We start from the raw sequence: 27,141 nt of genomic DNA on the forward strand, positions 1-27,141 counted from the left end.
TATAAGTTCTCACTCATTTTCTCTTTTCGATTTGATTTTGATTTGGGGCTTATAATCTCATCTGCTGCAAAGTAATTTCATTCTTTAAGCTTAATTTAGGATTTTATTTGATAACAACTTAAGAAATATGTAGCAAATGACGATGTTGAAATGAGAATTGAATGAAGAAGAGAGAAAGGCTTGGATGCAAAAACTGGTCCCATGCCTATATGTATGTCTGTTTATATTCTTTCTTTTTTTTGTTGAGGTCTCACAATGCTATGATGCAAAAGACATTGTTTTCTGAGTCAAACTATCAACTCCTGTTTTGGTGGCTTCAAAAGTAAACAACATGTGTTCTTTCCCTTAATAAGTTCAATTCAACCATTATGAAGTGGTGAGATTGCATAAGTTGATTCGTTATTCATTGCCCCTATTTATCTTAAAATTATGTTATTGTAGTTCTATTTACATAGACATGGCTACAGCTCAATATCTTGATGTCCAAGTTGCAGTCTCACATGTTTTTAGAGGAAGTCCACAATATTACACCTGCACTTATGTAATAATAACAATGGAATCTTATTTTTTCTCTTTTTCTTTGGTAGTCTTTTGCTCCTATATAACATATGTAGCATTACGATTTGTTGTTTCATTAGGCACTTCTGCTTTTAAATAATTCACTTTTAATTTTGAGTGAAACAATTGTAATTCAAACTAAAAACAATGTAAAAAATAACCCACCATTAGGAGCAGAATTTAGATTATCCTCGTCGGCCATTTGCAACGTACCCGAACGTGCCATTCGTCTTATATGAGTCAAACGTCTTCTAAGAGGTTGCTCAATGTTGTTGCCAGAATTGGATAAAACTCTTGTGCTTGGGCCTTCATCCTCCACCTGTTCAAATAAATTGGTTTCCATATTTGAACGTGGCATTTGCGTTATATGGTTCACACGCATTGTAGAAGCATATTGACCTTCATTCTCATGATTTGACATAACTCTTGAACTTGGGCCTTCATCGCCAACTCGTTCTATCCAATTGATGATTACACTTGAGTATTATATAATTTTAATTTTACTTTTCATGCTTAAAAAATTATAATTAAAGAAGAATAATAATAAAAATGCTACTTAATAGTGTAAACAATATATGAACTTATTTTAAATAAGAATCCTAAAAATGTATAAATATTAGTTAAGCGTACAAAAAATACCAACGGATGACTGATCTCTATTACTGGTGTCCGCCTCAATTCGATCATTATAAACATTATCAACCATTGGTCGCTTTCCTCCAGATGCCTCGAGCCGTCGAGCCAAATAATTGCGATATTGTGAAGAACTCAATGATTGTCTCCATTCTGTTGAACTCATCCAATAAAAAAAAATAAAGATAAAATAAAGACGTGTGAAAAAATTAGGGTTCATTTTATTTTCAAGGAAAATTATTAGTCAAGTTTTTTATATCATGGTGCACTTTAAAATTAGCATAACGACAACCATGTTGATTGACTACAATCCCAAATATTTATGGTGGGCTGCACTCAGAGAAGGAAATGATTTATAAAATATATTACATTATTCAGCTTAAATTTTATTTCCTTATAGCACCTTCAAAGTTAGCACTGCCACGTATTGTCTACTCGATCAATACCTCTTTTTTTACTTTAGAAAAAGTGATTTACAGAGTTAGAGCAACGTAACACATTAGCAATTTTCAGGTTGCCATCTCCCCTTGGTATAAACACTAAAAGTCCCCTAAATAAATATATGAACATCCTCATTTTTGCTCAAATTTATCCCCAAATTATATGTAACAACATCATACTAACACTTGCTTCATTTGAAATTGTTAAAAGAGAGATATAGAGCATTCATTCTAATAAGTTTCTCAATTTTTTTTAGCAAACCAAAAAGCTCATTACCTAGAAAGAAGCATACCAATTCTAAGTTCAAAAAAGTCATGCACAACCTGATGAGCAATGCCAAAACAGCCTCTTTTTTTTTTTTTTTTTTTTTCAATTAACGCTAGGAATTTAAATACTCTAATTTCACAATCTAAAGAATCATATAGTCTTCTCTAGCTATTGGTCCTATTGCTTACTTCTGTTTTGCTTGCTTTGGTTCTTCAATACATTATTTCTCTTCGTAAATATGTAATGGGCCAGAAGAGATTATTGCTTTGGTTACTAAAAGTCTCAAATTACATGCAAAAGAGATTATGTACAAATTACAATATGGCTAGACATATATAGTGGCTCACAAACAGATAGAGGAGTATGATGCCTTTAAAAAATTAAATAAAATAAAAATGAATTTGGGAAGCTGTTTCAAAGTGATGAAACTATGAGAAACTATATGTTGTCTCACAAACAGTAGTGCACAGATGTATACTAAGAGATTACACAGTTATACGACAAAATTAAATGAAAGAAAAAACATGTAAACAAATAGAACCGTACAATCAAAGGAGCCACATTATATAGAGATCGATTTTAATCATTGTTGAAACTTTTTATAACATTATTACATAGACAACAACTTGATAAGGATTAGGGATTACGTAAAGATATCATGCTGCAATATGTAAGAATCTCTCTTCACCTTTTTGTTTTCTTTTATTGTTTTCATGATTTCTAACCAGGACTTTCATTTGGTCTTTAGGTAATCAAAATTTAATTTAGTATTTTAGAAATGGCAAATCCTGCAGGTATTTTGTAGAAAACCCCGCAGCAGAACTGCAGAGCACAAAATAATCCGTCAAACTCTCAGCATGACGGTCCCCTCACATGGAAAAAATTAAAGATATTAATCAAAGTTCATGATATAGAAAATGTTGGGATTTAAGTTGGTATAGAAATTGACGTCGGTGCCTCTTTAGAACCCAATCCTTCTTTGTTAAGATGCAGATAAAGGAAAAAAAATAAATTTCAATTAAAACAATAAATTACCTTGAAGATTCTAATAATCAAGACTTACAAAAGCTTTAAGGTATTACCTTGGGCCCTTCTCCTTGCACTCAATCTAGTTCGTATCATTCCCACCCAAAGAAAAATTTATCTTCAATCTTTCTATTTTATGCTTTTTGAGGAGGAGATAGAGCAGCAAAATATAGGAAAAAGAAAATGCAAAGAATCTGATTAGTTATTGGCTATTAGAGACATTTGCATTTGGTGGGATAGTGTGGCCTAGATAGTGGGATAGAGTTGAACTGCTCCTAGGAAACACACGCTCGGTTTTCAATTTTGTTGTTCTTTTACCATTTTATCCTCCTTAGATTAATTTTTATTCTTCTAACATTTTAATTAACGAAGGGTATTTTTTGGAAATTCTGAAAATTTCACCTAATGGGGTTTGCTTTATATATATATATATATAGATAGATATAGATAGAAGATATAGATAAACCAAGAAAAAAAAAAAGTTTAATAAACAAAGCAAACAATGTTATTGTTCTCCTCACAGAATTCATATGAAAATTGTACACAAAATTCAGAGGAATGCATTAATAATCCAAACAAATACATGCACACACAATTAGTGAACTCAACCTAGAACTGCAATGTCAATCCGGCCATACACCGAATAGAAGAGATATTCACCATATTAGCATTAGGCCATCAGAATTGTGTAGGCCATCAGAACTGATGTATTTGAAATGGATGCCCTTTGTGCCAACAAACAATCCAATATATATTATGTGATTCCTAGAGCACAATAACAAATTTGACCCAATTTCAAAAACAAAAACCTTTACAATTTCCACCGATCAATAGTAAATTTAATATGAAGTAAACAGAAGAAAAGTAGAAACAAACTTCATTTTTCTTTTTGTTCCCAACTTTCTAATATTGAATTGAGAAGCAATAAAAAATAAACTGTATTAATACAGAGTAATGGTTTCATAAACAAAAAGTAAAATGCAGAACAGTAATTTATTATGTAACAGATACGAATTGAATCCAAAATTTTAGTCTTTATAACCCATATCCACATATACCCTAAAACCCAATTTTCAATTCTCTTCCACTATTTCTCTCATTTTGTAGGAAAACAAACAGAAAGTTAAAAGGGGGTAATTCTCATACCTCTGTTGCTGCAGACAGTAAGGCATGAAAGTGAAAGGAGGGCTATGATTGTAAGGTCTAGAACCGCAAATGCGGCAGAGCTTTGCGTAGGATTTTGGGTACACGACGCCCTCCTCGACTGCCATGTCAAAAACAGAATCTGTAGTTAAAGCAAAATATGAGAATTCCAAGATTACTCAAGAAACTACATTTTGTTCTCTTCTTCCATCAATTGCGTTCCAAATTTTATGAACAAAATCCAAAACATACCAAAGCTAAAATCCAACAAACAGAAAGTTTTTGGTTATTCAAAATTTTTCAATTCTCTTCCACTATTTCTCTCATTTTGTAGGGAAGCAAACAAAATGCTAAAAAGGGGTCATTCTCATACCTTAAAGTGAAAGGAGGAGCATGATTGTAAGGTTCAGAATCGAGATCGAGGCAGAGCTTACTCGACGCCCTTGTAAGACAGAAGCAAAAAATAGAACCTATAGTTAGATATATATATGGGGATTTCAAGAGAATTCATGAGGTGAGCAGTTTCCACAGAATTCTCATGAATAAAAACAGATCATATATAGCTAAAGGTATACAAATAAAACATATTGATGATGAAAATAGTACTTATAATATCAATGCAAGTGGATTATTAAATGAAATTTGATAATATCAAAGTGAAACCCCATCAATACTTTTTCCACCCCACACATACTTTTTTGTCAACCAAATAGATGGTGCTATTTACTTAATTTGCTCAAACCCACACTTCTCCAAAGTTCCACCAAATATACAAATGGAACTGAACCATAATAGATGTGTACAAAAGGTTAACATAAATACACCAGATCAACATAAACCCATATGTGCATATGCCCATATGCATAAACAGGAACAACTTAAAATGGTAATTAAAAATTGAAAAGTGATACATGTCACAACAACAACTTAAAATGGTAATTAAAAATTTAAAAGTGATACATGTCATAATTGATTTCACGTGCACTTTCCTCACCAACCAAACAGAATGGTGGGTTCGCCCAAAAAAAGAAAAAAAGAAAACAGATTCCAGAAAATTAAAAAAGAAAACAAAGCAAAGCAAAAAATTAGAACTATTCAACACACCCTATACAATGAAATTCTTATAAACGGCAATGAATTAAAATGAAAAAAATAAAAAGAGTGATGAGGAAGAAACAAATTAAAATGAAACATATATCAAATAGGAAAAACATTACCAAACACATTACATAACTTAAATATGTTGAAACACATCATGAGATGAATGATTACCTAATTGTAAGCCAGACTTCAGAAAATCTACTTCTTCTGTTTTATTGTTCTTTTTCTTCTGTATTTGTTTGCACTTGGCTTTGGACTGGGTTTCTTCCCTCCTCTGCCTTTGCCTCTGGGCTTAATGAATTCATGTTTCGACCAAAAAAAAAAGCCAGACTTCAGAACCCTAAATTGTAACAAAAAAAAAGCTTGGGAATACGTCGAGCATTCTAATTAGTCTGTAATTTAATTCAATAAAAGAATCATGGAATTAATAAATTGAAATAATATAAAAAGGAAGTTGGAGACAGAAAGAAACTTACAGGGAAAATTAGATTTTCCCTAATCGAAGGTGGAAAGAACCTTGAATCCTTTCCTTTTGAGCTTCACTCAAAAATGGATGAAGGTGAAGTCTTGGTGGAGAGAATAAATTCAGGGAAGTGGAGTGGGAGTGCAATACGTTAACGTGGGGAGAAGAAAACTGCCATATGCTAACCTGGACGTGGGTTTTCTTTTAAATTTTTAATTTTAACTAATTGTTTGTTTGACCATTTTACGCTTGTTTATTAAGGTAATCTCTGTTTAAATACTCTGAAGCACAATATGGTTTTTATGGAATTCTTGAAAATTTCACCTAGTGGAGGTGTTTGCTTTATATATATATATATATATATATAGATAGATTAAAATGTTGACGTGGAGTATCTAACACCATTTGATTAAATAAAGGATGTGGATCTCTCCAAAGGCAGACAACTATAGACACCCTAAAGGCAGAGGAGCGAAATCCGTTTTTTTAGTTAGATTTTCTTCCAAGAAACTTTCGTCATAGGTCCCAAGTCCCCACACAGGTAAAAATGAGAAAAGGTTTAGTTTTGTGCATCCAACACAAAGATTGATTCTTATCACTCCTTCCTTTAAATACAGAAAAGGGTTTAGATGGTTAAAAATAAATAAATATTTTTAAATTCGGCATCCAATAAACAAAGATAACCTTATAATCCACATATTTCATATTTCATATCGATTATACAAAATAATTTCTCGTCAGCTAGTGGGTTCTCATCATGTCTATATATATGTAATATGTGTGTTTGTGTGTATTTGTAAGAGTGTCATGTATATATTGGGCTACTACTTTTTTGATAAGCATATTGCGCTACTACTTTTTTGATAAGCAATTGAAAATATGTTGTTGAAGTTATAATCTTGGTATTAGAAAAAAGTTATAATTTGGTTTGGTTTACAAATTGTGTGATTAATATATAATCGGTTTTTATTGTGCCTCCCTAAACTTTATTGTTTTTCTTTTTAGCAAATTACATATTAGTCAATACATAATTTGGTATCCCTTAATAGTCAATTTGATATTATCAGAAATTACATAACACTCTATGACCGAGCCAATTACTTTGGTTAATTTAAATATTCATTATGTATAATTATTATTTTGCCCTTATGTTATTTTTCTTAATTTTTTCCAGGGAATTTTACGCCTCAATCTCACACCTCAGTCATTTGGGCTCTCTCTCTCTCTCTCTCTCTCTCTCTCTCTCTCTCTCTCTCTCTCTCTCTCTCTCTCTCTCTCTCTCTCTCTCTCTCTCTCTCTCTCTCCACTTCCTTCACCTCGCTGCTTCCGTTGTCGAAGGGCTTCAGAGTCGTCGTCGGCGACAACGACGTTGACGACGATCTCTGTCGCACCTGGTGGAGTGTGTCCATGAGCTTCGTGGAGCAAATTGAGCTCCGTTTGGTTGCTGAGAAACTACAAGAAAAGAAAAGAAAATGAAAGTTATGGCTCAATTTTTTGTTTTATCTTCCTATTATTTCTCAGAAAGCAATCGAAATTCTAAATTCAGTGAGGGCTTGATCGTCGTCTTCAGCGAGCTAGGTCTTATTTAGAGCTCAATTTTAATTTTTTTTGGTTAGGTTTTCAATCGATTGGCTTATAGCAAGCATATTATATATATATATATTGTGCCTAATTTGGTGGATTTCATGATGGTTATGTTATGTATGTGATTGTTGGAGTTAGATCTAGAATGAGCTTCATAATCCATAATTTTTATGATCGATTGCTCAAACTGTTTTGAACTATTTACTGTTTGACTGTATATGTTTCATTTAGTTTATCATTTTGATTTACTTTATTTTTTTATTTTTTTATTTTGATTTAAATTCAATTTATTTTGATTTTGTGATATAAGGGTTTTAGGGGTGATGTTAGTTGTAGATTATGTATGTCTAAGCTTATAATTTTTTTCAGATACTCTCTGTTAGTCATTGTTTAACCTTCAATGACTGACTAACATCATCCGTTTTATTTAGTTTATAATTTTGATTTACTTTGTTTTATTATTTTGATTTTTAAGTTTGATCAGTTTATATTAGTTTTGAGTTTATAAGGGTTTAGATAGAGAGTTGGTTTAAATAGAGAGTTGCTATTTGCACACTTTTTTTTTTCTTTTTACACACACTTTTCTCCTACACACCTCCTACCATCTTTTAAAATGTAAAATTTCTCTTTAACACACCCCTCTCATTACCAAAATACCCTCAATCTCATTAATCTTACCAAATTTCTATTACACACTCCACCCAATCCATTCAAACAATACACACTCACTCAACCCTTTCAGACAATACACACCTTCACCCCAACCTCACGCCCACCCAATCCTAGCCAAGAACACACCCCTATATACCAACATCATCATCGGAGCCGTCACCACCACCGTCAACTTAGCTGTCGAAGTCGCCGTCAACTCACTACTGTCAATCCGTCGTTAGTGGTCTCACCACCTTACTACAACATCATAGTCATTGTTGTCAACCCATAGTTATGCCTTAAGTTAAATTATTTTGATTCATATGCAAATCTAGGTTTTTTTATCAAATTTAAATTGGTTAACCATCTCAAGACCTATTTTTTTCTGTTTGAGATAATTTGGAGTGCGGGTTTTCTGGGTTTCAAGATTGAAATTTCGGGTTTGGGTTATAGGATTTCTCGCAAGTCGTTCGGCACTAGTCTACCGAACATTTCGGTTTCCTTCGGTAGTAAGCTACCAAACATTTTGGTTTCGTTCGGTAGTAAGCTGTCAAACATGAACGAAATCGAAATGTTCAGCAGACCAGTGCCGAACGACCTGCGAATCCGAAAATGAATAACCAGAAAATTCACTCTTGTACTCTAAAAAACCTTACTCCAAATCATCGCAAACAAACGAAAAAGGTATTTGGATTAATTAACCAATTGAAATTAGATAAGAAAGCAATAGATTTACATCCAAATTGAAAAATTTTAAGTTAGGGCATACCTCCAACTTCCAATGGCTATGGTAGAGAGATGATGCATGGTGGCGATGAAGGCGGGTTGACGGCTGGAGGTGAGTGTCGGCAATTTTGGGATGGAGTTGGGGTCACGGGTGGAGTGTGTTTTGGTTGTGGTTGAAGGTGAGGTTGAGGGTGGGGTACGTGTGTAGTTGTGGTTTAGGAGTGTTTGGGTTTGGGTTTTGTAAGGAAAGATTTTTTTATTTTTTTTCCAAATGATATGGGTTGTCCTTTAAGGTAATTTCCTTTTGTGTCAATTAAGTAATTTCATAAAATAAATTGATGGGGGGTGTGCAAAAAGAAAAAAAAAAGTGTGCAAATAGCAACACTCTTTAAATATGGGGTTTAGGGCATAGATTTATGGTTGCATCCTCGTACCTCCAGGTTTAGCACACTACAAGAAAAAGATATTTGGGTGACGAAACTTTGGGAGACGAACTCAAATTTGTCGCCCAAAGATGTTTTGGGCGACGAATTGTAAAATTAGTCGCCTAAACTAATAAAGGTTTGGGCGACAAATATTTTCATCGCCTAAAGTCACTTTGGGCGACGAATATATTGTTCCTCGCCTAAAGCCATTTTGGGCGACGAATATGGTATTCGTCGCCTAAAGGTACGCGCCAAAATGATCTTGGACCATACTTTGGGCGAGGAATCCATATATTCCTCGCCCAAAGCTAGTTTAGGCGACGATCTATATATTCGTCTCCCAAAGTAGCTTTGAGCGACGAAATTATTCCTCGCCCAAAGTCCAGTTCATTTTTTATGTGCATTTATATTTAGGTATAAGAATACGATGCGATCGTGTTTTCAACGATCTGAACCGTTCATTTTTTACTTCCATACTCAAAGATCATCCCTGCAAAAATTTAACTCAATTGAAGATGTAGAAGTTAGGTAACGGTGGTCGAATTGATGAACGATCGTGAGTTTTCTAATGATAATTCAATGGCTAGCTGAATTCCGATTTAGGTGATTTTTTGCAGAGATGACCTTTGAGTATGAACATAGAAAATGAACGGCTCCGATTGTTGAAATCACGTTGTGGTCTTCACAATTATTGAAACGATAAGGTTTCAACGAAAGAATTAATAGAATTATATTCTTCAAGTGTTGAAACCGTTCATTTATATGTAGATGGGCATATATTGATTGTGTTTCCAACGATCCGAACCGTTCATTTTTTATTTCCCTACTCAAATATCATCCCTGCAAAAATTTAGCTTAATCGGAGATGTAGAAGTTAGGTAACCGTGAAATTATTTTATATTTGTATATATTTAAAATTATATATATAATTTAGTAATTAAGTTAAAATTTAGAATCCTATTGTATCTTGTTAAGTATACAATCTTATTATAATAATTTATTATATATATATTTAAATACTAAATATAAATTATAAATTTGTAAAATATGATATTCATTAGGGCCATACTTTGGGCGACGAAATTATTCCTCGCCTAAAGTGACCTTGGGCGAGGAATCTATACATTCCTCCCTAAAGTTACTTTGGGAGAGGAATTCATATATTCCTCGCCCAAAGTCTAGTTCATTTTTTATGTGCATTTATATTTAGGTATAAGAATACGATGAGATCATATTTTTAACAATCTGAACCGTTCATTTTTTAGTTCTCTACTCAATGATCATCCTTATAAAAATTTAGCTCAATTGAAGTTGTAGAAGTTAGGTAACAGTGCTCAAATTAATGAACGATCGTGGGTTTAATAATGATAATTCAACAACTAGCTGAATTCTGATTTGACTGATTTTTTGCAGGGATGATCTTTGAGTATGAACATAGAAAATGAACGGCTCTGATCGTTGAAATCACATTGTGGTATTCACAATTATTGAAACGACAAGGTTTCAACGAAAGAATTAATAGAATTATACTCATCAAGTGTTGAAACCGTTCATTTATATGTAGATGAGCATATTTTGATCGTGTTTATAACGATCGTAACCGTTCATTTTTTAGTTCCCTACTTAAATATCATCCCTGCAAAAATTTAACTCAATTGAAGATGTAGAAATTAGGTAACGGTGGTCAAATTAAAGAACGATCCTGAGTTTATAATGATAATTCAACGACTAGCTGAATTCTGATTTGGCTGATTTTTTGCAGGGATGATCTTTGAGTATGAAGATAGAAAATGAACGGCTCTGATCGTTGAAATCACATTTTGGTCTTCACAATTATTGAAATGACAAAGTTTCAACGAAAGAATTAATAGAATTATACTCATCAAGTGTTGAAACTGTTCATTTATATGTAGATGGGCATATCTTGATCGTGTTTACAACGATTGTAACCGTTCATTTTTTAGTTCCCTACTCAAAGATCATCCATGCAAAAATTTAGCTCAATTGAAGATGTAGAAATTAGGTAACGGTGATCAAATTAAAGAACGATCGTGAGTTTTATAATGATAATTCAACGACTAGCTGAATTCCGATTTGGCTGATTTTTTGCAGGAATGATCTTTGAGTATGAACATAGAAAATGAACGGCTCTGATCGTTTTTCACAATTATTGAAATGACAAGGTTTCAATGAAAGAATTGATAAAATCGTGATTATATAACATCGTTAAGTTATTTTATATTTGTATATATTTAAAATTATAAATATAATTTAGTAATTAAGTTAAAATTTAGAATCTTATCATCTATATATATAAAGCAAAGGCTCTCCTTAGGTGAAATTTTCAGAAATTCCACAAATACCCATAGTTAATTAAAATTATTAAAACATACAATTTTAATTGGACAAGGACAAATGAGTAAATCAACCACTATTGCAATTACACAAATTCAAAAATAAATTTGAAAAATGATGCAATATGAGACCACGTTCTCTTTTTTTACCTTCTTTTTTTTTTTTTGTGTATCCAAACCATGTTATCTCTTCTTTATCAATCCAAACTCACGTTCTCTTCTTTTGCAGCACATTCTTCCCCACAATCTCTTTAGTGGTTTACTTAATTTTTCAGTTTTATGAGTTGAGAATTGGATCGATTTGAGTTTCTTAGATTTTGTGATTGGATTCTTTTTTCCTCAGGTAAAATATGTTTCTTAGCTTTCATTTGTTTTTATTCGATCATCAGAATTGGGATTCTGATTCACCTCATGAAATCTCCATATATCTAACTATATATTCTGTTTTTGGATTTAAGCATTGTGTTTCACTGTTTCGAACAGAAAGGAAGGCCTTATACACAGGTATTAGCTCCTTTGTTGTGCCTTTAATTTGTGGCATACATGTTGATGGCGGTTACCTCTTCCTCATCCTTCTGTTGGCCCTATGTTATGAACTCTTCTCCTCATAGTTTAGGCAAATGGGCCCCACTTGGCTTTGCTCTTTATCAACCTCGGAACAGAGCGGCTCTGGCTTCGAAAGTAAGTCCCTGTAGGACTCATGTTAACTAAATTGGCTATGTTCATAGGTAATAATTGTCTTAGGTGTTGTTAACTTTTATTTGGAAATGGTGAATATTTGAAATATTTGAAATATATTTTTAAATTTGAAATTTTACATGATAAATATTTAGCCACAGTTGTTTCTTTGAATGCATTATTAGCTCACGTAATTTTCATCATCTACAATTTACTACATTTCACTTTATTCTGATTCAACTGGCCTCCTCTCAATTCTTCTAATATTCTTCTAATATTGCATTTTGGTAATAAAATGCTCATCTTTCAATAGTACTGTTGGAGATTGGAGGGGGGCAGGGAAGTAGCCATATTAGTGGTCTCAAATAAACTAAAATTCCTTTGTTCTGCTATGGGCTTCTTATATATGTCTGTTTATTGTGGTTATTATTAAATTGGTTTTTACGTTTATTCTCACATGTATTTCCCCCTCTTCAACATGTTGTCATTTATAGTTTATTGATTATTGTAATATTGTTAGTTACGCTTAGTTCAGAAGCCTATATTGGTAATACCATAATACATACGCAAGATGTATTAGTTTGGCTTACTGCAGCATGGTAATAGATATGATAGTATTAGTTCAGGCTAATGGTATTACTGTTAGTTAGGCAGTATATATTTTGATGCCTTTCATTTATGTTTAACAATTTGATTATTGTTAGTTACGCTTTGGTAATACATACGCTAGATGTATTAGTTAGGCTTACTGCAGCATGCATCATGATAATACATATGATAGTATTAGTTCAGACTAATGGTATTACTGTTAGTTAGGCTTACTAGGCTTACTGCCATATTATATAGGAAACATGTATTAGTTAGGCTTACTGTTTATCATTAATTACACATGCTGTACGTGGGTCCTTGGGGATTGGTTTGTATTTAGGTGGTTGTATAAATCATGTATGTCAAAGTCAATTTCCATCTTCAATATGCTCTCTAGGTTTCTAATCCTCCATAACAAAGCTTTTTTTTTTTTTTTTTTGAGAAAATAACAAAACATATTTAATGGTCGATTTCTGTAACAAATGTTTTGAATCATGCCTTTAATGTCCCTGTTAGGATGCTTTGATACTTTGGTTTCTCTATCCGTTATTCAACAAATCAGTTATTTTAAAATAACTTAATAAATGATAGTATAGTTATAAAATACAATGATTAAAATAAAATTTAAAAAATAAAAAACACACCCCACTATCCCACTACCTTAAAACGTGAAAAGAGCAGTGGGAATAACAATAAGAACCAAAAAAAAAAAGAAGTAAAAATACAAATAGATAGAATGTATGTCAAAAAATTAACATATACACAATACAAAAAAACAAATTCGCACGCGCGATAGCGCTTGCAGAGAGGCTAGTATATTATTAAGTATACAATCTTATTATAATGATTTATTATATATATTTTTGTAATACTAAATATAAATTATAAATTTGCAAAAAATGAAATAAGGGCTATAAAAAATAAATTGGACTTTGGGTGACGAATTTATAAATTCGTCACCCAAAGCTACTTTAGGCGACAAACTTATTCCTCGCGACTTTAGGCGACGAATGTGTAAATTCCTCGCCTAAAGTCCCTTTGGGCGACGAATATGTATATTACTCGCCCAAAGTCTAATTTCTTTTTTACGTGCGAATTTTACTCAAAAAATTGGCGGGGCATTTCGCGCAAAAAATTTAACAGACTTAGGCGACGAATATGAGTTCGTCGCCCAAATGGACTTGAGGCGACGAATATAATTTATTCGTCGCTTCAAGTCCATTTGGGCGACGAACTCATATTCGTCACCTAAAGAGTTTCGATTATACCTCCAGATCTGCTTTTCTTCTTCTTCTTCTTTTTTTCTCTTCTTCCTTCTCTCCCCTGCCATCTCTTCTTCCTCTCCCCTGGTTCAACCCATCTCCCTCCCCGACCACCCATCTCCCTCCCTGACCGCCGCCCTCCCCACCGAAACCCACCCCACCCACCGAAACCCAACCCCACCCGCTCCCCGAAACCCAACCCAGACCCAACCACCCGCTCCCTCCCTGACTGCAGATCCCCGCCCAGCCCCAGCCCTACCCACCCATCTCCCTCCCCGACCACCCATCTTCCTCCCTGACCGCCGCCCTCCCCACCGAAACCCACCCCACCCACCGAAACCCAACCCCACCCGCTCCCCGAAACCCATCCGCTGCTTCAACCCAGACTCAACCACCGGCTCCCTCCCTGACTGCCGATCCCCGCCCAGCCCCAGCCCCGCCGTCCCCGCCGATCCCCGCCCCAGCCCCACCGATTGTGGGTTTTTTTTTTTTTGGGTTTTTTTGTTTTTTTGGGTGTTTTTTGTTTTTTTGTTTTATGTGTTATGTGGGTTTTTTTTTTGGTGTTTTTTGTTTTTTTAGGTGTTTTTTGTTTTTTTGTTTTCTGTGTTTTCTGCTCATTAGCTTTGGCTTTTTTTCTTTTTCAGGGGATCAAGTGCAGGTGGCCAGGGGAATCGTAATACCCAGGAAAATTTTTCAGGTCAGACTTATGACTCAATCGCTGCTTTAATGTTATTTGGCTAGTGTTTTTAATTTTTTGTTCTTAAATTTGTTTATTAGTGTTGAATAAATTAGTTTAATCCTGATCATTGTTCTTAGGGAAATTAGTTTGCTGATATTTTCTTATGCTAGATAACAAATTAGTTAGTTTTATATGTTTTTTAATTATAAAATTTATTAGGTAGTTTGTATGTAGATTAGTTAGTTTGTTAGTTTTTAAATATAAAAACTAGTTTAATTACAAAATGTAGATTAATTAGTTTGAGAAATATAATTTAGTTATAAGGTGGAAGGCGATGGAGTCAGCTCCCAATGATGTAGTTCAGCCATTCTCGAGTACTGGGAGCCCCTCTATGCCACGAAGGGCTCGTCAATCTCACCGCTCTAGTCAGGTCACCGCTTCCGCTTCCGCTTCCGCTTCATCTACTGCGACGTCATCCACTGCGACGAGGGGACCATGTAGTGGGTTGAAGTCCTCTCGGATCGTGCGCAGTACTGGGGCGCGGATTCCAGTCATGTGTGTGCAAAACGGCCGACGACCGTTAGATCCTAACGTTGACAGTTTGTTCTCGCACGATGTGGGGGCTATTATCCGTGCCGAGTGCGCCATGGTTGCAACCACTTGGAAAAAATTGCCGGCAGAGATTCAACACAAAGTGATCCGCTCAATCTCAGTGAGTATATAGCTCAATAATTAATTCAAAACGATAAATTTGATCATTCATAACAATCTAATATTTTTTCAGGTTAACTTTGACATTCAGATGGATGATCCGCTCACCGTCACGTACATGACAGATTTACTCATCAAGTCCTACAGGCAGTGGAAGCACGAACTACACGTGTATTTCAAGGGATTTTCGTCGGCAGTTGAGGCATTGGCGAACCCCCCTATGGAGTTGGTAGAGCGGTCTGACCAGTGGCATTTTTTGTGCGATCATTTCATGAGTCCGTCGTTTTTGGTACGTTTTATCATTTTTTGTGCGATCTTTAAAAAATCGATTATTGTTTTGTTATTCTATTATTGTATGCATACACTAACACATTTATAATTTGCTTAATATTTAACAGAAGAAGTCGGTCGCCAACGCCAGCAACCGGAAAGGGAAGCCGTTTAACCATCATAGTGGTCCGACGCCCATCTCATATCGAGTGGAGTCGCGACGTCGGGTACGTCATTATTTAATTTAATACATATATATTCTTTAATATTGGTTGGGTCTTTGACAAAATTATTTTCTTTTTCAGCGTGGGTCGCAATTCCCGGAGATAGACACTTTCGGGGATATCTATGTTCATCCCGGTTGTGATGCGGCCAAGGCAAAACATGTTAGTTTCTTATATTTTAATTTTTTTCACAATTTTTTATATTTATTTTTCTAATTGGTTACTTGTATATATAACATTTTTGAAGGATGAGATGGTGGCCAACTCGAGAATATATTTGGAGAGCTTGGCTGAGCAGCACCCTCCGAGTACTCCGTTGGAGTCGATTCCAGTACCCGATCCCGATGTCAGACTTCGTATTATGATAGACTCATTGGGTGTTAGGCCCGGTAAGGAAATACGCGGCATGGGATATGGGCGGATTCGTGATGTTCGATCCTCGTCTTCGTCTTCATCTTCTTCTTAGCCATCTGCAGTCGTCGCAGGGTTGTCCGCTCAAGTGAAGAAGTTGCAGGAGGATTTACGAGCTGAGAGAGCAGAGAAGGAGGCGTTGTATGCTGCATTGACTAAGGCGATACCTGGGTTTGTCCTGCCACCATCTTTTCATCAACCTCCGTCAGATATGAATGATGATGATGCTACTGGTTTAGAATAGATTGATCATTATGGTTATTACTACTTTGTATGGATATTTTGATATATAAATTTATTAATTTTGTTTTATATAGTTTTTGAATAAAGATTTTTTTTTAAATATTAAATTCAAATATATAATCTAAATAAAAAACAATTTTTTTTTTTTAAAATATGTTTAGGCGACGAACATCTTCGTCGCCTAAACATGATTTGGGCGACGAACATCACTATTCCTCGCCCAAAATAGTGTTTAAGCGACGAAATATTTCGTCGCCCAAAGTATGTTCTGGCGAGGAAATTAATTATTCCTCCCCCGAAGCATGTTTAGGCGACGGATATATTCGTCGCTCAAACCTTCTTTGGGCGACGAAATGTCTTATTCGTCGCCCAAAATAGGCCTTGGGCGACGAATAATATGATTTAGGAGACGAAAAAAATCCGTTGCACAAGCTGTCTTTGGGCGACGAAAGTTACTGGTTCGTCGCCCAAACTCTTGGGCGTCGTGACTTGGGCGGCTAAACTCTCGACGAACTGAGTTCGTCGCCCAAACTCTTGGGCGACGAAATCCGACTTTGGGAGAGGAACTAGGTTCGTCGCCCAAACCTTTATTTCTTGTAGTGGCAGTAGCTGTTGCGAGGTACCTTAATTCATTCTTCTACAATTTAAAGAGCTACTACTATATTACTTATATTTAACATCTTCTGGTTCCTTTGTCAATCATGCTGAAGTATTTAAATATTTATGATACAAATCTTCGAAGGGCGCCACTTGCATGAGAAAAACAATTTTATGGTTTTATTATTTGGGTTTGAATGAGGAATTCCGTATTTATTTAGAGTGCCACTATTCGAACCCAATTTTTTTATTAGTAGCCTTAACACACTTTTTACACTCATTTTTATTTTAAAAAATATTAAAACTTATTAGTATATTCAACTTGTTTTCCTAAAAAGTGCCGCTATTCGGAACCAATTTTTTGTATTAATAGCCCCAAAACACTTTTTATACTCACCTTTATTTTATTTTATCTTTGGATGTGTAGAGTGATTGGAGAAATAAGTGGAGATGTTGGATATGAGCTGTTAGATATACTGATGATGTTGGGTATATTTTAAATTAAATATTTGTCCTTAACAGTCAATTTACATTGAGATAAAATTAAAAGTTAAAAATATATCCTTAAATTGTTTGTGCTACTGATAAAAAAATTGGGTCCGAATAGCAGCACCCAAGCGTTTTTCTTTTTCAAAATTTGTTCTTTTGTTTATTGGTTATGTAGCACTTTGATATTGTTGAATTTGATCATAATATTTTTAATCTATTCCTGATTTCATGATGTTTGTGGGGGATATTGTTGAATTTGATCATAATATTTTTAATCTATTCCTGATTTCATGATGTTTGTGGGATGTATTTAGGAGTTTTGTTCTGATGAAATGGATATCCATATTATTTTACCAACAAAATTAATGAAAATCCATTTGCCCAAATAATAAATTCATGCAAAAATTTATTTTTACCTATTTCAAATTAAATTTTTTTTAAATGGTTTATTGTATGGGACTGATTGTAGCATCAATTGATTGTAGCAATCACACGTGGGCTGGAACATGGTTAGGGGACATGTTGCCCGACATAAATCACACAAACAACATGTTTGTGGGAAAATCCACATCAATCCGAACAGCTAATCACAGCTCGACACGTGGCTGGTCAATATCCACCTCGGAGTTGACTCTCAGTGGTCAAAACTTTGACCTCCACATCATCACCACTCAGCATCGCCTCTGCCGGCTCGGACCGGATCTCCATGCCTGGTCCTCCAAGTTCGGTTCGAGCCGAACCGATGATCTTCCAAGGGATCGAGTATCCATCCTCCCACGATCACCCCGGTTCGGCTCGGCAAGGCACAGGAGATGGTCTCTTTTCGGGTTCTGGCGTCTACCAGTTAGGGCTCGGAAAGATCCCCAGTCTATGGGACCGGCTCGGCCTGGAATCTCATGTCCGATCCGACCACACGTGGACTTCGTGTCTTCACATGAAAACATGTGTTCGCATCGGCTCGGCTCGGCTCTCCGCCGCCATTCCCAGGAAGATCACGCTGGGACGAACCGCCACACTTGAATGCACCTGACACAATCTTCTGACGGATAGAATATCAGGCTTGCATTCATGACTACTGGAACAGTTTGCCTGAACCTTCCAACCTTGCATTTAATGGGGCATTCAATGCAACATTAAATGCTGAGGAAGCAAGCAGCTGAGCATGCGACTAGGTCTGACCAGGTGCGTGGGTCTCTGGCAACCATTCATTCACATGCAGGTATCTTATTCATTAAGGTTTCCTTTGCCTATATATATCGAGACATATGCACAAAATGAGGCATCTAGCAATCCACCAATATACACGCAAAAACACTTGCATTCCCTTCTACAAAAAAAAAGCCTACCCAACTTGCTGAGAATAACCCAGAACATTTGCCTTGTTCTTCCCATTCTCCCAAGTTCTTCCTTTGTTCTTCCTCACCCACCATCAAACACCACCACTGATTTCATCATCGGAGTGTGTTTGGCTGGTACCACACCGGTCCATCTCCTTTGATCTTGTTTTTGTCTACAGGAAGATCTCAACCAGCATCCACTTCATCATCCAGCAAAGCACCTGATCAGCCAGGTCAACTTATCTAAGTTGTTGCATCTACCTTACGAGAATTTGCATCAACACAACAGTCACTTATTCTAACCAAAAGTGACAGAATCCATCAGCTCTTATAATCAATAATTCTGGTAGTGAGTATATATTTTGACCTCCAGTTGAAGGAACACTACTGAGTACTGATCAAATGGTTAAATTTGACAACCGTAACATATCATGTTTGTGTACGTGGATGGGACCCAAAATGTGGAAAACGCGTAACCTTTCTGCAAAGCCAGACTATATGCAGTTGTGTTTACTGTGTTGACCACACTTCATTTGGGTACGACAAATTTACAATTCATATGGGTTATACATTTACAATGACCCCATTTTTCTAGCTAAACTACCTAAACTGAACCCAATATCCCAACCGAATAAGAGAGGAGCCATGTCCAAATCCCATGTAACTTTTCACCCATCCCACCGATGCCACTTGAGCTAAGGGTCATATAAAAAATATCTGACCAGTAGATGTTATTCATAATTGGTTCATACAAATAGAAGACAGACTGGTGAGCTCACCCTTGATGATTATATGCAGTTGCTTGCTGATGTGGAACCACTATCATTGCTTGTCTATCAAACAGACCTAACTCTGATAATGATTTAAATAAATCTGCATTAAAATAATAAGAAATTATGAACGGCTTGTTTTGATAATAACACATTACAAGTTTATAGCATCACTTTGGCCTCTGTATCAGAAAAGAACATCATTTGTAAATTAAGCACACTTGGTTGGCGACTTGCGGTGTCCTGCAGAGTATGTTAATTATATGCAAATTATTCACACCAACCCAAGCATACCATATATATTATTGACGCTTGACAGAACAAGTGTGCCTCACGGTGTTGGACCATCAGCTTAACATGACAAAATTAAACAGACGGAATCTTTTACCAAAAAGAAAACACAAGGAATCAAACAAGGAAGTTAATTGCCGAATAAATAAAACCGACTTTGGAGTCTGTGAAACCTGAGCTGTATGAGTCTCTTTGGTTTCAAGTTTGTGTACATGGGACCCAAAATATGGAAAACGCGTGACCTCCTTTTAGAAAGCCGGCAATATGGAATTATTATGGACATTAATTAATGTTTGCAGAAAGCAAAAGTAATTAATAAATGGGCCACCAATAATAATAAGATGCTGCAAATTAAGTGTATATAGTAAGCCCCTTAATTATTCGGACAGAAACACATACTGTGAGGCTTCAATCTACTCAGAATTTTCTGCTCTAACATATCTCTCTGCTCTTTGTGTCTTCTTGAGTATGGAAGGAAAGATGTTAGAAACTGTGTTTACTTTTTCTGTGGAGGGAATACCGAAGAAGGTGACTTCACTTGCTGCAAAAGAATTCAATCTTGCCTGGGGATTCAAAACCGAGTTAACAAAGCTGGGCCAGTCCTTGTCCACCATTCAAGACTTCTTAGCTGATGTTTCCCACCGACCACAAGGTCGTCCCAAGGCTGTGGAAATCTGGGTCAAGAAACTTAAAGACGTAGCTCATGAGGCAGACGATGTGTTGGACCAAATCGACTATGAACTTCTCCGCCGTAAAGTGGAGCTGCAAAACCATATCAAGAGAAAGGTACTCAACTTCTGCTCTCTCTCTAATCCCATTTTGTTTCGTCAAAAAATGGCACATGAAATCCAGAAAATCAATGCCTCTTTGGTGGATCTCAAGAGTGAGGCATCTTTTATTGGACTAGTTTCAAATTATCAAGCCAAGGACGAGGACACCCCTCATGGAATTAGAGAGGAGAGAGAAACCAACTCATTCATTGACCAAGATGAAAACATTGTTGGAAGAAAGGAGGTTGTGTCAAACATAATTGCAACTTTGACCAACTCCAACAATCAAGAAAATCTTTCGGTTATGGCCATTGTGGGAATTGGTGGCCTAGGAAAAACAACTTTGGCTAAGTCAATCTACAATGACCCTGACGTGGATAAATATTTTGATAAAAAGATATGGGTGTGTGTATCTGACCCTTTTCATGTCAATTCCATTTTAATCCGGATGTTAGAATCTCTCGACCCGACAAAACCAGCAGTAAGAGTAACTCAGGAAGCATTGATCACAACCCTCAAAAAAGAGTTGACGGAGAAAAAATATCTCCTCATACTCGATGACGTTTGGAATGAAGATGAGGATAAATGGAACACTCTGATCAAGAGTTGTTTGTCAACTCTCAATTCTGCTCGGGGAAGCACCATCATTGTCACCACCCGCAGTGCCAAAGTTGCATCATTGACGGAAACGCTTCCTAGAAGTAGGTGTGATTTAAGCAAGCTATCTGAAGATCAATGTTGGTCTATAATAAAGGGTAGAGCGTTTCCAGATGGTAGTGCTCCAATAGACCCAGATCTAGAGAGAACTGGACGTGAGATTGCTAAAAAGTGTGGAGGTGTACCGTTGGTGGCAAAGGTATGTATATACTATCATATTATATATTTGAAGTTAATTTACACTTTTTTTTATTTGTTATTAATAAAGCTGCAATCCACAAGTTACTTGAAATATTTTTTTTTCTCTTCTTTTCTTTAATTTCTTCTCTTTGGAGTTGTACAAGTTGTTTAATAAACACCCGTATAACTCTAATTAACAAAGACTGTACAAGAAAAGAAAGTTGGGCAAGAAGTTGATTCCTCTGTTACATACACCAGTATGACTGTAATACTACTGATTATCACTAAGCCATGCATGCATGACTACAAGTTGCTTCATAATAATTATATTTCAAACACCAGTATGACTAATATATGGAAAAAATGGAGATCACCATTGCCCTTAGCATTGATCCAAAAGAATGTTGGAATATAGTGAACATTGCGTATTAAAATACCATTTTTGCTTTGTTACTATTGCTAATATTTAGAATGGCTAGTACGAGGGATTAATTATGAGGGACTGTTTTATTACTTTATAAGAGCCCTTAGAGTTAATTCAATGACACATATTTAACCTCACCTATACCCATTTTATTACCCAACCAATAATACGTTTTAAATTACAAACCCTAAAATAAAAAAAACCTCACCAAAACCCATTTTATTCCTCATCCAGTTTTTGACCACATTCGCTGATGAGTTTACCCCATTTCCTCTTAGAGCTGGTTTGATTTACGGAATTCATTTTTTGAGAAATCAATTCCTTTGCATTTTCCAAGGAGAAGGGAATGTGAAATTCATTTTTCTGTGTTTGGTAAGCTTGAGAAATTAAACTATGAATTGGAAGCAATAAATGATGTGTTTGGTCAGTTTTCCAATTGTACCCTAATCTATTATTTATTTTGGAATAATAGTAGGGTTAATTTTGCCCCAAAAGAAGCAATAAATGTTTTTCCAAGAGAGGGAAATCAATTTCATTGCTCCAGTAAGGGTTTCATTTTCCCCTCAATAAGGGCATCAGATTCCCTTGGGCCAAAAATTGATTTCTCTTACCTGTACTTACCAAACATGTGAATAAAATTAATTTCTCATTCTCAGGCCTCCAAAACTTGAACCAAACGGGCCCTTAGGGTGTAGAATGTGGCTAGCTTGTGAAGGCTCTGAGAGTTAAAACTAACATAAAACTAAAAAACTAAATGCCATTTCATTAATCTAAGTGGTCTTATAAATTTGTGCCTCACAGTCCCTCATAGTAGCTGAAATCTTGCTAATGTTAACCTATTCATTATTAAGTATAAATTCTCACTTATGTACCAACAGGTTTTGGGAAGCTTGTTGCGTTCTAAAACTTCAACAAATGAATGGTTGTCGATTAAAGAAAGTAGAATATGGAACTTACAAGAAGATCAAGAGAAGAGAGTCATGTCAGTTTTGAAGTTGAGTTTTGATAATCTAAAATCAGCATCTCTGAAACAGTGTTTTGCATATTGCTCAATGTTCATGAAAGATTTCAAAATGGAAAGAGAGAACTTGATCCAACTTTGGATGGCTCAAGGATTACTCCACCCTGACACAAGTAATCTAAAGATGGAGGATATTGGCAATGAATATTTTCATATTTTATTGGAAAACTCTTTATTTCAAGATGCTACGAAAGATGAGTTTGGCAGTATTAACAGTTGCAAGATGCACGATCTTGTGCACGATCTTGCTGAAGAAGTATCCAAATCTGAGAGCATGACGCCAGACATCAAGAAGAATGATAATGATGATACACTTGAGATTCGACATGTTGCACGGATTTCTACTCCAATACTAGAAATAATGCAAAACACAAGTGTTAGAAGACTGCGCTCACTGTTTTTGAATGATGACAATATCCCTAATAGCATCTTCCCAAGGTTTAGAGCTTTGCGCATCTTAAATTTATATAAGGTGGATATGGAGGTGTTGCCAATTTCAATTGGTGAACTGAGACACTTGAGGTACCTGGATGTTTCTGGAACAAGAATCAAAGCTCTCCCCAAATCTATTGGTCAACTCTATAATCTACAGACATTAAGAATGCATGATAATAAGTTTCTTAGAAAGCTTCCGAAGGAATTGGAAAATTTGATCAACTTGAGACATCTTTATTTCGATATGCATGTCGAAGTTCCATTTAGGATGAGGCGATTGACTCATCTGCAAACATTACGTTACTATTCTCTTGGTGGGGAATCGAGTCCTGGAGTTGAGGAGCTGGGTGACTTAAACCATTTGAAAGGTCAATTAAGAATTAACAATTTGCAACTTGTAGATGGAGAAGAAGCAAAGAAAGCAAATTTAGTGGGGAAAGAAAACATACGCAAGTTAACATTTGAATGGAAGTATGGCAGGGAAAGCAGCAACAATGATGAGGCTGTATTAGACGGCCTCCAACCGCACTGTAATTTGGAAAGCTTAGACATTTATAGCTTCATGGGTGCTAAATTTGCATCATGGATGATGAGTGGGCTGCCACTCAATTTGAAAAAGATTTACTTATGGAATTGCGGGGAATGTGAAGAAATCCCAATGCTTGGTCATTTGCCAAATCTTATACATGTTGTGATTTACAATATGCCTAAGCTAAAATGCCTGGGAGTTGAGTTTTATGGGTATAACAGTGTTTCCGGTACAACTAGTACGACAAGGAATGAGACAAGGGCTTTGTTTCCAGCATTGAAAACCTTGACAATTCGTGAGTGCGGGATGCTAAGTGAATGGATGGAAGCACCAAAAAAAGTAATTGTGTTTCCTTGTCTTGAGGAGTTATCTATCGAGTATTGTGGCCAATTGAGAAATGCACCCAGCAGTCGACATTTTCCATCTCTCCAGATGTTGAGCATAGATGGTATTGACAGCGCCATGCCACTAGAAAATATTATAAGCAGTCAACTAACCACTCTCACTTCTTTGGATATACGAGATGTAAAGGAGCTTACATGTTTGCCGGAAAGGATGTTTGGAAACATCCAGAATCTTCGTTCGCTGTCTATTGATCGTTGTACGAAGCTAATGCATTTACCTGATGGGCTGGACACACTCCCTCTTGAGATGTTGACTATATCAGACTGCCATAGTCTAGAGTACATTCCAATTACACAGGGCATCACATCTCTCCTCGAATTTGAGATTCTGATTTGTGAGAAACTATCAAGCCTCCCAAGTGGGTTACAACACTGTACCTCTCTTCAGACATTGTATATAAGCGGATGCGCTAATCTGACGTCCATTCCCATAACACAAGGCCTTGTATCTCTCCGCAGCTGTAATATTGTTGGATGTCCTCAGTTGTCGAGCCTACCAAAGGGGTTGGAATACTGCACCTCTCTTCAAACGTTGTCAATAAGTGGAATTCCCAATCTCACATCCATTCCATTTTCAGACGTCCTCCCATACCTCCGTGATTTGAATATTGGAGGTTGTGATGAATTGTCAAGCCTACCGAGTGGGCTTGAATACCATGCCCCCGTCCTTGAGAATTTGGGCATATTTAATTGCCCTAAGCTAATTTCATGGAATTCAAATCAGAGCCTGACATCCCTTCGTTCACTTAAGAGGTTGTCGATAAGTGGTTTCCTGACTCCAGAGAGTATTCCCAATTTAGACAACCTCACATCCCTTCATCAGTTGGAGATTGAAACTTGTGATGGGTTGACAAGTCTGCCGAGTGGGCTACCATCCTGCACATCTCTTGAGACGTTGTCAATCAAGTCTTGTGGCAATTTGATATCTGCGGCAGAAGACGTATCCAGGTTGCAATCTCTTTCCGAACTCACTATACAGAGTTGTGGGAAATTACAATATTTGCCAACGGGGCTACACTGTCTCACTCATTTGTCTACACTGTCTATTGGTGGGTTCTGGGAGGAGCTGGATTCTTTCCCCAATTTTGAGGTTATACCACAACTTAAACGATTAGATTTGGAGGGGTGGCCTAAGCTCAAGTCTCTGCCCCAACAAATTCAACACTTCACTTCTCTAACATCTTTGCGGATAACATCTTTTGACGGAGTGGAGGCTTTTCCAGACTGGTTGGGTAGACTTACATCTCTCACCGCGCTGGATATTTGGCATTGTGAAAATCTGATGTATCTACCTAAATCTATGAAACGCCTCACCAAGTTAGAAAATCTATGGATTTATAATTGTCCCCGTCTAAAGGAAAGATGCACCAAGGGGAGTGGCCCAGAATGGCACAAGATTTCTCACATTCCAGAAATCAGAGGTATTTGAAGACTGATTGAAACCATACGACGACTCAGCAAACTATCACACATTCTGCAAGATGCGCCAGTTTCATCCTAATTGCTTCAAGTTTCACAAAGTATGCTTTCCTAATTGCTTTGTACTCTGCTCTATCTTTTCCACGTCTATGTATTTCCTAGCTTGTTTTCTGAATGGCATCTGTTATTATTTTGCCATAATTTGTGGGTTTTCACTTTTCAGGAGACTCTTATTAGTCAACTGGAAAGAGCAAGTGATGTGCAATAGGTGCAAACTTAGTCCAGGTACTTCAGGCCCTTATCATTTAATATATATATATAGATATATACTCTTTCCAGGACATGTTGCGTTGCTTTTTGTATATTATATACATATACTTGTTTGTTTTGTTCTCAACCTAGCCTCTTAGTTTGGATATTATGTTCCTTTTTATAGGGAATCATAATGACAATGAAACGGAAAAATAACAATCAATAAACCTACTATATTTGTATCATGAATGAATTTTCGAATTGTATTTACAGAGATTTGAATTGTCAGATTAGCATAGTTGGTTGACACATCTTAGTGGTAGATCGACTCTGCAAGGAATAGTGAAAGTCCTTTTGTTTATAATATTCCTTTTGTTTTAGTAAGAATTATTTTGGATATACTTTCAGTGATCAAGTTGATGTTAACATCTGTTCATGCATAATAGGCTTCAAGCTGAATCTTGTACAAGTTTATAATACATATCAGATTTGGTATGGTCCTTCATGAGTTTGGTTCTCATGGGAACTTTTTAACTTTTTGGGTCAGGTTTCAATTAGCATTTCCAATTAAGTAAATGGGATATTCTAAATATTCTATTAGATGGGATAAGAAAGAGAGGGATGCATCATACATAATATTTTATCTTCCGGGCTAGATTCTTGCAGATCATTTTATTTCATTGATTGTATACCTGTTGTTTGAAGAAACTGAGTTGTTTACGACATAAGCTCCACAGTTAATTTGACAACTTGGTGATACTCTTTTGCAGTTTTGGGGGGCTAGTGTCCATTGCAAGTATACATTTAATTTATTGGAGGATCCTGTCAGGGAACCTATCATCTGTTGAAGAACTGCATTTGTAAATGTGAGAATCTGAAGTATCTATCTACATTGCAGATGATATCCAACACCACCAATATAAACTTCTGACGATTTTTTATTTCTGCCTTCTAAAGGAAAGATGCACCAAGGAGAGCCACCGGAGTGGCCCAAGATTCCTCATATTCCAGAATCAAGTGCAAGTTTCTTTCTCAAATCAATAATTGGTGATTTGTTCTCTTTCTCCTCTCTCTCACTTTCATTTACTTACTTCACTACTTATTGGTTTGTTATGCTGTTTGTGTCGT

The 27,141-nt window shown here is 35.9% G+C and overlaps 2 protein-coding genes across 2 annotated transcripts in view; both read left to right on the plus strand.

The window, feature by feature from the left end:
* LOC147293047 (putative disease resistance protein RGA3) overlaps window positions 1-26,999 on the plus strand; it is a 96,758-nt gene extending 69,759 nt beyond the window's left edge. Inside the window, exons 7-8 of the mRNA XM_086231719.1 lie at window positions 26,784-26,879; window positions 26,971-26,999. The gene's annotated coding sequence lies outside the window, so the exon portion shown is untranslated. The remainder of the gene's footprint in view (window positions 1-26,783; window positions 26,880-26,970) is intronic.
* LOC147293052 (putative disease resistance protein RGA3) lies at window positions 20,351-27,007 on the plus strand. Its single transcript, XM_086231726.1, has 5 exons — window positions 20,351-21,548; window positions 22,832-25,862; window positions 25,985-26,046; window positions 26,784-26,879; window positions 26,971-27,007. The coding sequence occupies exons 1-2, from the start codon at window positions 20,391-20,393 to the stop codon at window positions 25,769-25,771; spliced, it is 4,098 nt and encodes a 1,365-aa protein (XP_086087852.1). The 5' UTR covers window positions 20,351-20,390; the 3' UTR covers window positions 25,772-25,862; window positions 25,985-26,046; window positions 26,784-26,879; window positions 26,971-27,007.
* The last annotated feature ends 134 nt before the right edge of the window (window positions 27,008-27,141 follow it).

Source organism: Dryas octopetala, chromosome 2, assembly GCF_963921425.1.
Source record: "Dryas octopetala chromosome 2, drDryOcto1.1, whole genome shotgun sequence".
NCBI classification, from domain to species: domain Eukaryota; kingdom Viridiplantae; phylum Streptophyta; class Magnoliopsida; order Rosales; family Rosaceae; genus Dryas; species Dryas octopetala.